The following is an 18,560-nucleotide window of genomic DNA, read 5'->3' as shown; positions in this document are numbered from 1 at the left end:
GGGGACAGCATGGTTTTGTGAAGGGTAGGTCATGCCTCAGTAACTTACTCACGTATTATAACACAGTGACGGCTGAACTGGATAAGGGTAATGGGTTTACGGTGATTCTACTGGACCTTGCCAAGGCCTTTGACAGGATTCCACATGGAATTCTAATCAGTAAATTGCAGCATATGGGAATGGACATAGGGTTGGTGAGATGGATAGGAGGGTGGTTGACGGAGAGATATCAGAGAGTGGTTTACTCGGGAGTAGAGTCCACAAGACGGCCTGTGACTAGTGGTGTGCCACAAGGATCTGTTCTTGGACCACTGCTGTTTAATTTGTTCATAAATGATATAGGAAATGATCTGAGAGGAACAGTTCATTTGTTTGCGGATGATGCGAAGTTGGGTAGGGCAATAGTGAATGCAGATGACGTCAAAATTTTGCAGGATGATTTGGATAGATCGGAGGTCTGGGCTAAGGAGAATGGATGTCAGTTTAATGTGGCAAAATGTAAGGTTATGCATTTTGGGGTGAAAAGATTGGCGGCAGTTTACTGCATTGGTAGAACCGTGCTCCAGGAAATTGATGAGGCATGAGATTTAGGAGTGTTGGTAGATAAGGAATTGAAATTTAGGGGACACATTGCAAAAGTAACCAAAACAGCTCATCAAATCACTTGGTTGCTGAAGAATATGATGACAAGCAGGTTATTGTTCCTCTGTATCGAGCCTTGATAAGACCCCATCTAGACTACTGTGCTCAGATTTGGTCACCTAGGTTTCTTCTTGATGGGGAGGAGGTGGAGAGGATCCAGAGGTGAGTGACCAAGATGATAGCAGGTCTGTGGAATGAACCTTATGAGAACAGGTTGAGGATTTGTGGGTTGCAAAAATTGGTTGATAGGCGGAGGAGGGGAGATATGATTGAGACATTCAAATTACTGAAGGGTTTCTATAAAATTAATTCAGAAGATATTTTTGAGAACAGGGCTGGTTGTGGGAGGACTAGGGGACATCCATGGAAACTGGGCAAAAGTGTGGTTAGTAAAGGTGTTAGAGCTGGGTTCTTTACTTTTAGAGTAGTGAATGAGTGGAATGCGCTCCCTGAGTCTGTGGTGGATGCTGTGACAGTGAATGAGTTTAAGGCGAGGTATGATAGATACTGTATGAATGTCAAATAGTTGTGATGAATATGATTTGGGGCCTCCCTCGATGAGTCCAATGACTCCCTGGAGTTGCCCGTAATAATAGTAATAATAATAGTAATAAATTTACACAATGCAGAAATTATGTGAGTGGTGGATACAGAAAAGATTGTTCAACTAATGAGTGCTTATTTATTTTTATTTTGCTAAGAGCTATCAACTGGTGTATACAATGGCATCAGTGCTGTCTCTACAATGGATGAAGAAACTTGAGTGTATGAGGAGGTAATAGAGATGTTGAATAAACTGAATAAGAATTCAGCAAAATGGGCTGATGCTAAAAGATTTAGCATTTAGCACGGTTGCTTAAAAGAGTAATCAGCCGAACTGGCTATGTTGTTGACCTTACCTGGCTTTATGATTTGAGTTTCAGCATAGGAAAAGTATGTATGATAATCCTGTTGCACACAGGTGGTGCAAAGATGGAGTGGTGATGAAAATTTTGGAAAGTTGTTAAGAGCTCATACTGAAATGGGTTGACATAGAATCTATGATACTTGTAGACATTGCTAAGGCGTTTGAGGCTACAGCATGTAACCCTGTTGAATAAGTTGGAGGATATGGGACTGGATTATAAACTATTAACTATTAGCTTGGATAAAAAGGATGGCTAACTAACAGATATTAGAGAGTGGTGTATGGGATGAGGGAGGGTGAGTCTGTAAGATGTAAGGTGACTAGTTCTCCAGAGATCGACTTAGTCCATTGTTATTCAAATCTTTACATTAATGACGTTGGGAAGGATTTATTGCAAATTGATCTGCAGTTACATTCAGCTGTTGCTCAACACACTTGCAGAGTGATTTGAATAAGCTGAAATTGTGGGCATATGAAAATGGCTCTCATTTCAATGTTGTTATTATTATTATTACACAACACCTCCAGGGAGGGCACCTGCTCTACAACTCTGTCTGCACCACTCATCCACAACTGACCGCCACTACACCAATGCCATCTATCGCTGACAACTGCCATGAGTATTTCCACAGACAATCACAAACATCTATGCCCCCATGCTGGATTCAAACCCACAGCCTGTTAGCAAATGTAAAGTTTAGCACTTTTCAATGATGTATCCCATGGCATATTATATTTGTGAGATTGTGCTTGAAGAAACTGAGGCTAGGGATCTTGAAGTTTTGGTAGATAGGAAGTTGAAGTTTGGAGCTATATAGCAAAGATAGTAAATACAACTCAAAAGATAAATTGCAGTGCAGAAACGAATATTGACATGTAAGAATAATGAAGTCATTTTGACTCTTTACAGCACCTTGATATTATCTCACTTGGACTATTGTGTGTATATCTTGTCTCATTGTTTCTAAGATGATGAAGGTACAGTGGATAGGATGCAGAGGAGTGTTAGCAATGTTATTGAGATTGTGGAATGTAGATTATAAGGATAGTTTGAGAATCGACAGACACTAGCATATAGGAGAATGCTGTATCGAAGAGAATTGATTAAGGTAGATAGACAGCTGCAAACTCTGAAAGGTTTATATAGAATACAGGTAACCCTCATATAACGCGGTACTTATACAACGCGGTTTCGATATAACGTGATCTAAAATTGTAGTAACCCTTTATCCTTTCATGTTTTTCACCGTGTAACTTAAAAATCAAATTTTATCTTCGTTAAATTTGTGTTTGCCTATATCCCACATGTAATTATAAGTAGCAAATTTATATTAGGAGATATACCCTTTATCACTTTTCTGTTTTTTTTTATCTTTTCTCTTTATTTTTATCACTACCTTTAGCATGCATATACCTCAATTGTTTACCGTATAAAACGTTTATTGTTGAAAATTGTCCTCGTTTCTGCCAGGAAAGTACTTTAAAATCATGAGTTTGTTCATCTCAAGCTGAGCACTTTATTTTCTGATGAGTTACAATATGTAATGCTTGCTTTTTTGTGTAAAAAAATTATTTTTATAGTAATAGCTGCAAACTGCAGTGAATAGGGAAAAAACAACATTGAAAACAAAATTAATTTCTGTCGAAGAAAAAAATTCAAAATCTTGGATCGGATGAAAAATAGAAAAAAACCAGGAGTTTTTGCAGGAACTTTGTTCAAATTGTTGATTCATTTAAATTCAATCAAACAAAATGAACATAAAATCCGAGAAAGTGTTTATTGCTGGGTCAACGATAAGTGCAAAGGGCGTTGCTCGTGTACGCGATATTCTAATAGAAAAATGGAGAAATCTCTAATGATTTCAATAGAAGATTGCACCTCAAAAGAAAATTCCTATGGATGGAAATCTTATTAAACAAAGAGCTCTCAAAGTTTATAAACATTTATAGTGCAGACCTATAGTTCAATGCGGATGAATCCGGGTTATATTGGAAAAAAATGCAAAAATGCACCTATATTTCGAAAAATGAAAGATCAGTTCCTGGATTCAGTTTCCAAAGATAGAATTACTCTACTGCTTGGTAGTAATGCATCAGGTGATTACATGACAAAACCAGTGTTTATTAACCAATTCTCAAATCCTTGTGCTATAATAATAAAATAGTGCATATTTTAATCCTTGATTAAAATATGCACTATTTTATTTTGCTTAAAACATTTATGCATTATGTGCAATGAAGTTTAAGTACAATTTGTAATTTTTATACTATGTATTTGTTTCATAGTTTGTTTTCTTAACTTACATGAATTACCTGAATTAAATAAAAATATATTTTTGTTGGATATGTCATTGTTTATATAATTTAATTTAAAAAAAAAAAAAACGATTTCCAAACATAACCCTACTTTTTCTGTGATCTGAGGCTCGCATAACATGATTTATTTATATAACGTGCTATTTCTGCAGAACCTAACATCCGCATTATACGAGGGTTACCTGTACTTTTAAATGGAATTTTTCATTTTTTGAAAGGTGAGGAGTGAATTAGCATTCATTCGTGCTGGTCTGGTTGGCCGAGTGGTTAGCTCTCCAGCCAGAAGGCTGTGGGTTCAAATCCTGCCATGGGCTTTGATGTTTGTGATTGTCTGTGAAAATACTGGTTGTAGTGGTGGGCTGTAGATGGTATTGGTGTAGTTGTGGTTCATTGTAGTTGGTGGATTGTGGGTGGTGGAGATAGAGAGTTGTAGAGCAGATGCCCTCCTTCGATGAGTCTTTGGACTCCCTGGAGGTGTCAAGTAATAATAATAATAATAAAAGTTCGAAATGAATGCAATCAAAAAGAGGATGAGGAGGGAGGGAGCTAGATTTTCTCTCATAGAGTTGTGTGGGTGATAAGGATGGCTTGCCTTTGGAGATAGTAGTACGGGTAGTGTAACTTAATTCAAGAAAAGATATGACATCTGGTGTGGGTGATATGTGACCTCCCTCATGAGTCACTGAGGTTCCTAAAAATAATATATTGTCACTCTTTAAAACTGCATTGTTTTTTCATGTCATTTATTTGGTTATTTTTCCCTGTTGCTGCATGTAATCTTTGTCATAAATTCATATGGATTTTGTTGTCCTTGCACTGTTATGAGAGCAAATCAGTATCTGCAAACCTAACCATCTGCTTATCATCTTTATTTTACACCCAAGCTGTATCAAAATGATTAGCTTTCAAGATTTTCCATAATCAATATTTTGAATATTGATTTCCTTATTATTCTTAAGTAGGGTGAGAGTAATCTAGTAAACTTTGGTCTTATCAGAACACAATCTCGTCTTACTTCATGTATGAACAATGCTGCTCTGGTCCCAGTTTTTATATATTACTTCTACACATGAGTGGCAGCAGTGCCTATAGCAAATGTCGTGTGCAGTGGTCAATAGCAGAGTAAGCTGTTCATATTCTTCTTAAACTGCTGAAGGTTGTAGTCTTTTGAGAATGCTTCATGGGGAAGGTTGTTCAAAGAACTGAGGTTTATGAAAAGATGATTGGCAGTTGTTGGTTCAGTGAGTATTCAGTTCGACATAAAAGGATGTTGAGTAGCTGTGACTCAAGTTCCTGTAGATCTGGCAGAAATGAGAGGCATAATAGATTCTAGTTCTGCAACAACAGCCATGGAAATATCTGTAAAACAGACACAGTGCACAAACTGATCTTCTGTGAGAAAATTGCAGAAGAAGGTCTGTAAGAGATGTATCATTAATCAATTGAACTGCACATTTATGAACAGCGTGAACGGCATCAAGAATTTTTTGGGAGTTCTTAGGTACACCACCCCAAACATGATGGCAGAGCAGTATTCCATGGTTGGGATTTGGGATTTATGCTGAGTAAGTAATAGATCAAAAGAAAAATAGTCTTGAGCCGAAAAGGATGCCTAATTTTTTGGAAGCTGATGATGCTATAGAAGTGATGCAATTATTGAGTATTTTTTTAATTTGGTTGGCCAGGAAGTTATATCCTTGTTTAATCCTTTATCCAAAAGTAAGCAAACAGAGTTTGCACGTGAAGTATCTTCACGACTAAGCTACATGTATACACACACACCCGAAAGGATGTGTGCTTTGCATTGTGGGATGCTAAGGCAGTTAATGTGACGTCACTAGCCTATATATAAACAACTGGCCTAAGCATGAAGATAATACTTCATACACAAGCTTTGTTTGCTTACACTTTGATATACAAAGATATAATTTCTTTTTTAAACAAAGATATAATTTCTTAGTATCTTTAATTTAATTTAAAGCAAAAAAAAATTCCAACAACTAGTCAGATTAATCAACTAATCCAGGATATTTTAATAATAAAGTGTGACACCTTTGCACTACTTGTGAATATACGACTTCTGCATTACGTCAACCTTGGTATCTCTTCTTGGTTTGGCTCCTACTGATTTGATATTCCATGGATGTGTAATCCACTGAAGTGACCTTAATTACTGCATTCCATTAGATGCTTCCCTATGGCATAGCTTCTTCTGCCGTGACTTTTGTTGGACCCCTTGGTGGATGCTTTTCCCCGGGAGATGAATGATTCTGCTCAGTGATAGGATTTGTCTGTCACTGAGGGGAACCACCACTGAGAATCTTCGAGCAATTAAGAGTTGATGATTTAAAATTGGCCTTCAGGTCACTCATTGAGGTTAGAGTGATCTGAGAGATCGCCTAGTTTTTAGAGATGACCTTTTACTTATACAAAGGTCTGGGTGGTGCCCCTCCCATAATTCATTGCTATATACACACCCACAAGGATGTGTGCATTGCATTATGGGATATTAAGGCAATTAATGTGAAGTCACTCATCTCTGTATACAAGTAGCCTAGTTCTAAGGATACTTCATGTGTAAACTTTGTTTACTTTCACTTGGATAAATGATTAAACAAGGATATAATTTCTTGACATCTTTAATTTAGTGATATTATTATTATTATTATTTATTATTATTATTCAGGCCTCGATGGAGTCAAAAGACTCATCGTGGGAGTTCCCCCCCCCTAAGAAACACAAAGTCTGTCATACCATTCCTTAAAATCATTGACCATTCTCGCTCTCACCACTCCATCAGGAAATGCATTCCATGGTTCAACCACCTGCCATGCAAAGAAACCACTCGTCACCCTCTTGCTCACAGTTTCCCTTTGTAACTTCCAGGGATGGCCTCTTGTCATCACTCCTTCCCGCTGTTCATCCAAGCGAAAGAACTCCCCAGTGTCAACCCTAATCACCTCTCAACAGTTTAAAAGTCTCAATCATATCAACTCTCCTTCTTCTATCCACCAAACTCTGCAGTCCACATTCCATCAGCTGATCCTCATAACTATCATTGTACAGTCCTGAAACCATCTTTGTTATCCACCCTTTCTACAGTTAATTTATCCCCTTCAAATCCTGGGGACCAAATCTGAGAACAATAGTCCAAGTGTGGTCTGATCAGGGTCTTATACAACGGAATGATAACCCTCTCATAATTGCAGCAATCCTCTGTGTTACCTTCACCACCTTTGCAATATGTCCCCTAAACTTCAGGTTTCTATCAATCATCAATCCCAGATCTCTTGTCTCCCCTACTTCCTCCTGCATATTCTATTGGCTCCTCCAATAGGATATGCAGCATCCAATTAATGTGTCCAAAACCTCAAGATTTTACATTTTGCTGCATTAAACCGATACCCCCATTCATCTGCCCATATAACTAGCTTATTCAAATCCTCTTGCAGGACTACCACATCTGCACTATTACTAATAACCCTTCCCAGCTTCACATCATCTGCAAACAACTGAACACCCCCCTGCAATCCACTGGCAATGTCATTGATATAAAGGTTAAACAATATAGGTCCCAGTACTGAGCCCTGTGGGACTCCACTTGTAACCCTCTGCTTCCTTGAAACTGCCCCACCATACACAACTCTCTGATACCTATCGGACAGCCAATCCTGAATCCAGTTCACCAATCTGACATCCAGACCCATGTGCTTCAACTTAAATATCAGCTTATCATGTGGCACCCTGTCAAATGCCTTCGCTGAGTCTAAGAAAATGGCAGTATATGCCTTTCTCTCATCTAATGTTCTTGTAACTTTATCATAAAAGGCTAGCATATTGCTAAAACAAGAGCGCCCCTTCACAAATCCATGTTGACTCTCACAGATAACATTATCCTCATCTGCCCAATGCTTCATACGGTCTCTCACTAATTTCTCCAAGTTCTTAATAACTATTGATGACACACAAACTGGCCTATAATTATACACTTCGAGTCTTCTTACCACCCTTACGCAATGGCATTATCTTACCTTCCTTCCATTCCCTGTGCACCTTTCCCTTAGCCAGACATTCATTGAAAATCCAGGTCAAAAGAGCTGTCAGTTCTTTAGCACATTCTCTCAAACTCATGGTGAGAGAATGATACAGTCCCACAGCTTTACTGACATCCAGAGTGCTCAGTATTTGAAACACACTCTTCTCCTGTACCTCTAAACCTCGAACCTGCCCAATCCCTCTAGCATTAAAACTGACTCCTCCAGGATGAAATACTCCAGAAAGTTTTTGAGTAAGAATCAGTCCCAAAAAGAGAGATTTCATCTTGACTGTTCAGCGGAGCATTATTAAAAGTAAGTGGTAGAGAAACTTGAGGTCTTTTTTTTTTTTGTGAAAAAACAAGCAAAACCGTGTTTTGGAAGTTTTGAAGTTGTTTAGATTGTTTTCACCCTATTCAAGAATACTGTGAGATCAGATATTACAGATGATCTCGAAGCTTGAGGCATTTGTGAACTGCAGGGCTTGTCATATAAAGTAGGATGAGTGGAAAGTGCTATTATCAGCAAAACCGTGAATGGGGGTTTGCTGTCAGTGAGAGCAGATCATTTATCAGTTTAGCATTTTTACCTTTTACCATTTATCTCCTTAAGCTGCTTAATGTTTTCATTCACCCTTCTCAACTCAGTCTTCATGTCTTCCACTTTGTTTTTCATCACCTCTCTTTTTGTTTCTATACATCTACCTTCATCACACAATCAAGGCCATCTATCAGAATATATTCCTGAAGTGCACTACCAAATCTTAAATCACTTGACACTTACATGTTTTTCTTATGTATAGATGCACTTATAAGATCTCTGCTGGCACCTGTGTATTACTTTATGATATACCATAAACACTGCACATTCAGTTTGAAAATTACTCAGCTATTACTGTTTTGTTTGTTTAACACGTTTGCTGCCAACTACGAGTATACTCGTATGACGCTTACCGCCGGCAACGAGATTACCGTACTGACCTTGAAGAAGTGAAAATGCTTGGCTTGTGGAGCTAGCAGCAAAACTGTGTATACTCATAGATGGTATATGCTCTGCACAAGTCAACTATGAGTATACTCGTATGACGCTTACTGCCGGCAACGTGATTACCATACAGACCTTGAAGAAGTGAAATTGCTCGGCGTATGGGAAGAGACTATGCTGAAGTAGCGTGGCAGCAAACGTGTTAAGTTAGAAATATAAAAATAGAAAATGATGTTGATGATGGTCCGGTGTTTCTTTGAGTCTTATTTTGCCAATACTGTATATCAATGCATTGATTAAATAAGACTCAGTTTATGAATCTCAGATAACACTCATCAGGGGTGGCTCGTGCATAAGCATTGCAGAACTGCAGCACCCCAATTTTTCTCGATATATAAATATATTTATTAATATATTTATATTTGCTTGTAATATTTAATTTTATCATCAACAATCCTATACAATTCTCTTATTTTGTATAAAAAATAATAAAAATCCATCTTGTACCACTTAGGAGGGCGAAGGACGCTAGCGGCACTGTGTTTTCCACAGTGTCATATTGTTACGCACGCAAGCATATGCACGTCATAGTGAGATGCGAGCTATTAGCATAATGTGGCACTGTCCGTCGCACAGTTTCACTGTTGGTTATATGCAGTTTGCACCAGTAGTAGAGTGTCGTAGTGCTTATCGTGTTTTCTCCATCTCTTTAAATATTTGGACATTACAGTTAAAGACATAACATTTATTATAGTAATTTTTAAGTAATTTTGAATTATACTAAACTGTATAATTTATCAACAAGAAACAATATTTTTTCATGTTTAATTTTTTTTTAATTTTTACCATAATTTTGATATTTTATCCAAACACATATACACTGTACTTACAGTGTGTATATATATTTCAAAACTTGCAGCACCCCCACGAGCTGCCACTGACACTCATAGACCATTGGATGGCTACACTAGGGTTTATGAGTAGCTTGCAAGTTTTGCAAACTGGCTATCCTTTAACCACTATATTTTGAAATGCCTTGCTGATAAAATGGCTCTAACAAAAATTTATTGAAAACTTCGTAAAAACAAGAAACATCATGATACCATTAAAATTAAATAATATAATTAGATAATCCAGGAATATATAAATATAAGATTTCTATAATTATTAGAAGCCTATTGCAATGATAAGAAAGTACTGCATTTACTCGAATATAACTCGCCATGATGTATAATTTGCACCCCTGATTTTACTTTACAAAAAAAGAAATTAAAAAGTTTTACATATATCTCACACACGAAAAAAAAGTTTAAACACATTCTTGTCCGGGAGATAGTTACTCACCCCCCCCCCCCCTCCGGTTAAACAACACGCCCCTCAACAGCCGTTATACTACAGATGCAAGAAAAACAAGTAGTTTTATTGTATCACTGAATAAGGTACAGAGACAATTGCAGTCTGTGTAATATATTTCTTAACAAATAGTGCAATTAGAGATTCTCGTGGAAAGGCTTTTTGGTTTTGCATTTTTTACTAAATAATTTAAGAAAATTACAGTGTAAACTAGGATATACATTAAAATATATTTTAATATACTTCAATATTTCGGCAACTTCACGTTGCCATTTTCAAGGAACTTAAGAACAAGATACGTGCACGCAGGCACAACAAACAGTAAGTGAAGAAGAAGCAGGAAGCTATTATCTCTCCTAAAGTCCTGATGGTGCCCCCTAAACGGGCAATGTTGGTATTCTTGGGTGATTTACTACGGTGTATTATCGTACACCGTAGTAAATACGGTGGAATGCCATAGAATACGGTGGAAGCTTTCTTCCACCGTATTCTATGGCAGGTATCCAGCGCATGGTCAGCAAGACCAGAGTGGCTGTATTGGTGAAACCGGATTGTGTTCTGAAATTCTGATATTTGCTGTCCTGCCTGTTTGGCCAAAGTAGGACAGCTTACAGCTGCAAGGAACCTGGTATACACGGTCTGGGGGGGGGGGAGGTTGGTCTTTAGTAGAGCAGATAAGGGATGCCAATTTTTTATATGGTCTGTAACAAGGAGTTAAGTCATGTTTTTTTAGGACTTTTGTAATTTTTTTCCGAGGTGCCTTGGATATAGGGTATGGTGATGGATTTAGAGTAATCCTTGTTAGGGTTACTGGTTTCAGTATTTTTTTGGGGGGGTAGCCATTGGCTGAGGAAGTGTTGAGAATGTGGTTTAGTTCTGTGGTTAGGGCATTGTCATTTGAACAGATAAGTTTAGCCCTGTTGTGTAGTGTCTTGATGACTCCATATTGTTGTGAGGAGGGGTGGTGGAATTGTTGGTGAATGTATCTGCCTGTATGGGTGGGTTTTCTATAGACTGAGAAAACCGAGGTTCCATCAGGCTGCCGGGTGACTAGTGTGTCTAAGAAAGGAAGGCAGTTGTTTTTTTCCTCTTTCAGGGTGAATTTGATTCTGGGGTGTTGGTTGTTTAAGTGAGTTAGGAAGGAGAGTAGTGCATCGGAGCCATGTGGCCAAATAGCGAACGCATCATCAACATAGCAAAACCAAATGTTTGGTTTTTGTGGGACAGAGTTTAAGGCTTTCTCTTCAAAAGTCTCCATATAAAAGTTGGCCAAGGATGGGGAGAGTGGAGAACCCATGGCTGTCCCCTCTATTTGTTTGTAGAATTTTCCTTGCCAAGCAAAATTGCCTGAGTTCATTGTGAACTGAAATAGGGCTGTGATATCGGGAGGAAATTTAGCTTGGATTAGCTCTAAGGATTCTTTGAGTGGGACATTTGTAAATAAGGAGGAGACATCAAAACTGACCATTATATCAGTGTGTTTGAGTGTAAGGTTTTCTATGCTGGCTTTGAAGTGGGCTGAGTTTTTTATATGTGAAGGTATGTTGCCAGTATAGTGTGAGAGAGCTTTGGCTAAACATTTAGCTAGTTTGTATGTGGGGGAATCAATGCCATCCACTATGGGACGTAGTGGCACATTTTCCTTATGTATTTTTGGGAGTCCATAAATATTGGGGGGGGGGGGGGTATGGAGTTAAATGGTTTTAATTTGTTAGTGATTTCCACAGGCCAAGAAGTGACCTGCTTAAGGAGCCTGTGGAGTTTTCTAATTTGTGAGTTGTTGGAATTGTACTCGATAGGGAGGTAAGTAGCCCGATCTAACAATAGAGCTTTCAGCTTACCTGTGTAATCTTTTTGGTTAAACAATACTGTGGCGTTCCCGTTATCAGCTTTGGTGATTATTATTTTCTTGTTTTTCTTTAATTCTAGTAGAGATTTAATTTCCTTACTGGGCATGTTGGCTTTTGGTGGTTTAGCTTTTGTCAGAACACAAGCCACATCCAGTCTAATATCGTTGGCAATATGATTTGGAAGGTGTCATATCCCGCGTTCAATTTGTATCATAATATCTTCAGCAGGTATTCTTCTGGGCGCAGTGCAAAGTTCTGGCCACGTGCGAGGCCGTCGAGTGCTTCAGGTTTCACACTAAATGACGAAAGGTTGACTACTGTTTCGGTAGGAAGTTGTGGTTTCGGGATCGAGTTCTTTTTTAAATTTTCAAATTTTTTAATGTGTTGATCTCGTACTTTTTAAAATTCTTTCTCTGCTGCAGTGCACGAGATGTCATATAAAATAGACCAAATTTCGTGGCTTAAGGTGCTTGAAAGGTTCATCTTAGAGTGCCTGGATAGCTAAGTTAGCATCATTTAGGAAACGGCGAGGTGGGGCGATTTGTTCCCTGAGCAAGGCTTGGCTGGCACGGTTATAAATACAAAGAGCCTTTTGCGAAGAGAAACGATGTTTGAATTTGACACAGTTAGGAATTACCTGGCTATCCTGGCAGCGTTTTTGGAAGTCGAGACAATTCAGTTGTCTTGATAGCTTAGCTTCATTTTACCGTAATGGCATGCTTTACGTGCGATATCATTGTGGATTATCGTAATTCTCGTGGAAAAGCTTAGACGTTGGTTATGCATTTTTTATTAAATAATTTAAGGAAATTATAATGTAAACTAGGATATACATTAAAATAAATTTTAATATACTTCAATATTTCAGCAACGTCACGTTGCCATTTTCAAGGAACTTAAGAACAAGACACATGCACGCAGGCACAACAAACAGTAAGTGAGGAAGAAGCAGAAAGCTATTATTTCTCATAAAGTCCTGATGGTGCCCCCTAGCAGGCAATGTTGGTATTCTTGGGCGACTGGGCTGAAGGTCTTCTGATGTAGGTTTCCCAAATTTGAGGCAGTCTCATGCAGCCAAATTTCTTGAGGTTTGATTGTTTCTTAGCGCTGAAGCTGATTCCATGAAAAGCCTTTCATATTTGTATTTACTACAAATATGAAAATCGTGGCTTTCTTCCACCGTATTCTATGGCAGGTATCCAGCTCATGGTCAGCAAGACCAGAGTGGCTGTATTGGTGAAACTGGCCTAAGAAAGCTGTCCTACTTTGGCCAAACAGGCAGGACAGCAAATATTAGAATTTCAGAACACAAGGGCTACATCCGGTTTCACCAATGCAGCCACTCTGGTCTTGCTGACCATGCGCTGGATACCTGCCATAGAATACGGTGGAAGAAAGCCACGATAATACACCATAGTAAATACAAATATGAAAGGCTTTTCATGGAATCAGCTTCAGCCCTAAGAAACAATCCAAACCTCAACAAATTTGGCTGCATGAAACTGCCTCAAATTTGGGAAACCTACATCAGAAGACCTTCAGCCCAATCTCCCAAGAATACCAACATTGCCCGCTAGGCAGCACCATCAGGACTTTAGGAGAAATAATAGCTTACTGCTTCTTCCTCACTTACTGTTTGTTGTGCCTACTTGCACGTGTCTTGTTCTTAAGTTCCTTGAAAATGGCAACATGACGTTGCTGAAATATTAAAGTATATTAAAATTTATTTTAATGTATATCCTAGTTTATGTTGTAATTTCCTTAAATTATTTACTAAAAAGTGCAATTAGAGACAACTGGGATAAAAATTGCACTAATGAATCGCATGTTCCCTCCCACAGAAACTATGCTGTATGGACTCGAGCAAAACCATGCATTGTACCATCAAGCATAGTATCTAACTAAAAGCTATTGTCCAAACATTTTCCAAATTTTCAATTACATGAAATGTGTGTTTGTTTGATTGCGTTTGAAATTTTCTATTTAAGATAGATCACAAAGGCTAACTTCAAATAAAATTCTACTGCGAATTGAATGTAAACTCTCACACACATTAACTGCCGTTAATGTGTGTGTGAGTCCTCCCACCAGCTCGACATGGAAGCGGCAAGCAAACAAGCAGCAATGAAAGTCAGCCGAAGGGTTGAAACTTTGTGAGTGGAGCCTGCCTGCTCAATGCTGCAGAAGCAGTACACAAACAATTCTAACGAGAATTCCCTTCGGAACGATAAATGGACGAAACACAATCCTGATGCAGACGTGTTAAAACTAAGAAATATATAGTGAATGTTAATTAAGGGGATAAAAATCCCTTGTTGTTCAACTGCCAGTAAGCAAAACTCTAAGATCGAGAACTACGAATCTATGAGTTTCATATATACCGAAAAACTATCGGCAAATCCAAGTATAAATGACCAGTTGGTAGTACAACACCAAGGCAACTCGAAGCAAAGGTGGAGCAAGATCCCTCACTATCCTTGATATTTTCTCATAATGTAAAAACACAGCCCCTTGGGGATGTAATACTGTAATTACATTATGAGGAGAGGTCACTACCCAGACCGGTTTCAACCTTTTTTTGAGATCTCATCAGTGAATAGGTAGACCTGGGAGATAACAAGGTTTAAGTGAAAAGAACTTACCTACCTTTACTATACGAATGCCATAAAGGTGTGTTTGGCTTTCAATTTATGATATAGTGAATGTTATTATGTCAGTTTCAGATTTTTCAGAATTTGGGTGAAGAGAATCAGCATTTCATCTCGACAATCTTCAGCTTGCCTTTGTTGTTGAGATATATGATCTTTTGTTAATTCGGCAACAATCATATGCACATCTTCATAGCTGCTCTATCTCTACTGGCCTACCATTGCTCTCCATTTTGTGCTCTGCTTTCACTTCTCATTAGTCATTTGTGAAAGATTGTTCTTTACGTATCTTCAGTCTTGTAAATTACTGATAATTTTTGCTTGAAATAATGGCAGGGAAGATGATGCTATTTGGGTAAATGACTTTGACAGTGCACACAAGGAAACTGCTCTTGAGGTTGGAAATAGTGAATAGGAGATTCTTGGTAAGTCATACACATTTTAATTTTTTTTTTCCCTGAAAACTTTAGTTTCCAAAAATCCCTGCATATATCTTCACCACAGTTTTTAACTTCGATTTTTGGGAAAAAGGTGCAAGTTATATTTGAGTAAATATGTTAGCAGTATAAATTAGTCTCCCCAAATTATATTGTTGATATTACTTGAATTATTGCTTGAAATTGTTTCAATTTTTTAAGCACTGAAAGTGCAAATAGCACTTTCATTAAACGAATCATGGGGGTGGGGGTGGGGTGGGGGGAATGTTCATTCTTATTTAAGAAAAGCAAAAAGTATGTCCTCTTGTTATTTTAAATTACCGGTATCCCTTGCTTAATACGGGATTTGATTAACGCAGCGAAATTAATTGTGACAATCCCTTTATTTATATACATATACGGGGCAAGAGTTTTAATTAACACACCTTTATATTTACCACACAAAAACATCCAAGCCTCGAGGAGTGTTTCCTGGCCGAGAGGGAAAAAAGTCATGAGCATGAGGACGTCATTTCTTCCATAAGTATTAAGAGTTGGTGTATTACAAGCCCCAATTGTTTTGCTGTATTTTCAACTTACGTTCTTCATAAATTTTTTCATTAAAAAAAGAATTTCATTCAAATTCTCTTAATGATCTGTGTGAGAATATGAAATTTATTTTTTTATACCAAATACGACATCATTACTACAACCCATGGACATGGGCGTCATTATAAGTTTCAAAGCTTATTTTCTTAAAAAGACATTCTCAAAGGGGAGAAAACAACAGGAGAAAATGCGATTATGCTTCAAGAATTTTGGAAAAATTTTAACATTAAACATGCAATTGAAAATGTTCATATCGATACAAAATTAATAACAGAAAAAACTCACGTACAAAGATTATTTAATAGTATAATTTTCGCCTGTGTGTCACAGGCATCTTCATTACATATTAAGCTCAAATTAAACAATAACTGACAATTCCAAAAAGCGCCACCTAAGTAGGTGTAAGATAACTAAAAAGGTCAATAAATTACCTTTAAAAAAAAAATCAATCAATACAATAAAAAGTTAGGAAAGATTAGCTGATTTGTAAAGTACTATCTCCCATAAAGGGGATAAATGTAAGCCATCGGATCTGTTTAAGTTAGGAGAACGAAGTAGAGTTTCACATGTTTCTTTATAAAGACATTCCACGAGAAACTGACTTTTATGAAGAACTCTTGTCTTTCTCCAATGAACTCTGTGTCTAGTGAAGATGGCATGTTCTGCAAGTCCAGACTTTTCAGATTTAAAGTATTCAATATAAGATTGGTGTTCTTCTAGCCGAATAGAGGCAGATCTTCCCGTTTGTCCGAAATAAGATAATCCACAAGAGCACGGAATCTGGTAGACACTTGGATGATTAAGATGTGGAAGCTTGACCTTAGGAGAAGTGAGAAAGGTGGAGATTTTTCACTAATCTTTCCTAACTTTTTATTGCATTTTTTTTTTTTTTTTTTAGGAAATTTATTTACCTTTTTAGTTATCTTACACCAGCTACTTAGGTGGCGCTTTTTGGAATTGTCAGTTATTGTTTAATTTGAGCTTAATATGTACTGAAGATGCCTGTGACACACAGGCGAAAATTATACTATTAAATAATCTTTGTACGTGAGTTTTTTCTGTTATTAATTTTGTATCGATATGTCTACTCACGGTATACCTCTTTTAAAACTTGTTGAAAACATTCATGACTCTTGGGAGCAAGTGTTTTCTAGCTGTATGAGAGCTGTTTGGAAAAACCTAGAATGCGCTAATGATTTAGTTGGTTTTCAAAATCCTGTGAACAACGCGGTTTGAAGAAATCATTGCAATTGGCTTTGATTTTGATGGTGTTGATGCAGATGATAAAGAATCATTGGATTGAAATTGAAAAGATTTCAGCGAAAATTATCTTCTTGAAATTGAACAACAATGCACGTATGAAGATAATGAACAAATGGAATGTGAAGATGAGGTTCCAAAGGAGACAAAGAAAAAACTAAAACTGTTCAAACGACTCTTGATAAACTTTTTTTGATAAAAAATTGCAGTAACTAATGTAGGTACAAGCATTTATTTAACATTTACTTTGCATTCATTGTTTATCTTTCCTAAAAGAGTACCATATAAAACTAATCATTAATACAGTAATCGGTCATGGATGAATTGTAATTTTTACCATTGATTATTATATTTGATTAATGTGATTTTGATATATGCTGTAACACTGAGGGATTAATTAATTGCATTAATCAAGGGTACTTTAAAAAATTACTAAAACTTATTCATGTTCATCATGAACATATTTTTTATATATATATAAAAATCAAGAGTTCTTTGTGTTGTAGTTTGATATAAGTTAGAAATTATTTCTCTGATTGTTTCTGAAATTGCTAGTTATGATTTTGTAAAAATTACATAACATTGAAAAATTATGTGCATGGAAAATACTACACATGAATCATGATTATTATTTCAGGAATGCCAGATGTAGAAGTTGGATTAAATGATTTAACTCGACAAGGTAAAGAAGTTGTGGGTCGCCAAGACATAATACCTGTTGTCACGGAGGAATGGATTCGTTTGGAAAATTGTGAATTTCATTGTTGTGTTTTGCAAGATCAATTTGAAAAAAATCGCATCATTAAGTAAGAATTTGAAATATATGAAAATTATGATTTTCACATTTCTTGATAATGAAATATTTTCTTATCACACAAGATTTTCTCTATTTTGTTTAAAGTAAAAATTACTTAGGTAGTCATAAAAATATTTATTTCTTGCTGTTGTTTATGTTGATTATTGGTTATTCATTTTAAACTCTTATTGTATTTTTGTTTTTATTTCTGATTATTATTTTTTTTTAATATATTTATATTATGGGGGTCTTCTTCAGGGGCTCACTTTAGTGAGTACGGGCGTGGCAAACCCGAGGTACCTGATGCTGGACCATGCCTTACTTCATGTAATATACATCTGTTATATTATCTGTAGACTGGTCCCTCCTCTTCCTCCCTTGCTTCTTTCTTTCTTCTCTTCTTGCTCCTTCCCCCGAATGCTATTAGAGTATTCGAGGGGAATCTTTCCTATTTTGCTGTGTCATTTCGTCTTGTGCTAACAGGACATTATCAAACACTGTAGCATGATCAGGCCATCAAAAAATGTTCATACCGCATCGTCCATCATGCGGATTACCAAGAGATGCGTTCGGGTTTTAGGCAGAGGGACCCGTTCGAAAAATATGTTACAGTCTCCGTTAGACACCACTCCTCAGCACTCTGCTAGAGGAAACTCCATCAATGGGCACCAAGTGTTTAGGGGCAGCACAAAGAAATGGTTCTGCAAAAGGACGGAAATGGCAATGACAACGGCACCAAACTATG

The 18,560-nt window shown here is 37.2% G+C and overlaps 1 protein-coding gene across 2 annotated transcripts in view; it reads left to right on the top strand.

Moving 5' to 3' along the window:
- Nucleotides 1-18,560, top strand: part of LOC150102730 (uncharacterized) — a 326,709-nt gene that overhangs the window by 158,118 nt on the left and 150,031 nt on the right. For both annotated transcript variants that reach the window (XM_090398982.1, XM_090398983.1), the window contains exon 5: nt 17,657-17,825. In XM_090398982.1, coding sequence (XP_090255108.1) covers nt 17,657-17,825 — 169 coding nt within the window. The remainder of the gene's footprint in view (nt 1-17,656; nt 17,826-18,560) is intronic.

This window comes from Typopeltis vanoorti, chromosome 10 (genome assembly GCF_054136105.1).
Source record: "Typopeltis vanoorti isolate ZY-2024b chromosome 10, IOZ_Tvanoo_1.0, whole genome shotgun sequence".
NCBI lineage: Eukaryota > Metazoa > Arthropoda > Arachnida > Uropygi > Thelyphonidae > Typopeltis > Typopeltis vanoorti.
The sequence above is the reverse complement of the archived record's forward strand: the minus strand, read 5'-3'. Positions and strand labels throughout refer to the sequence as shown.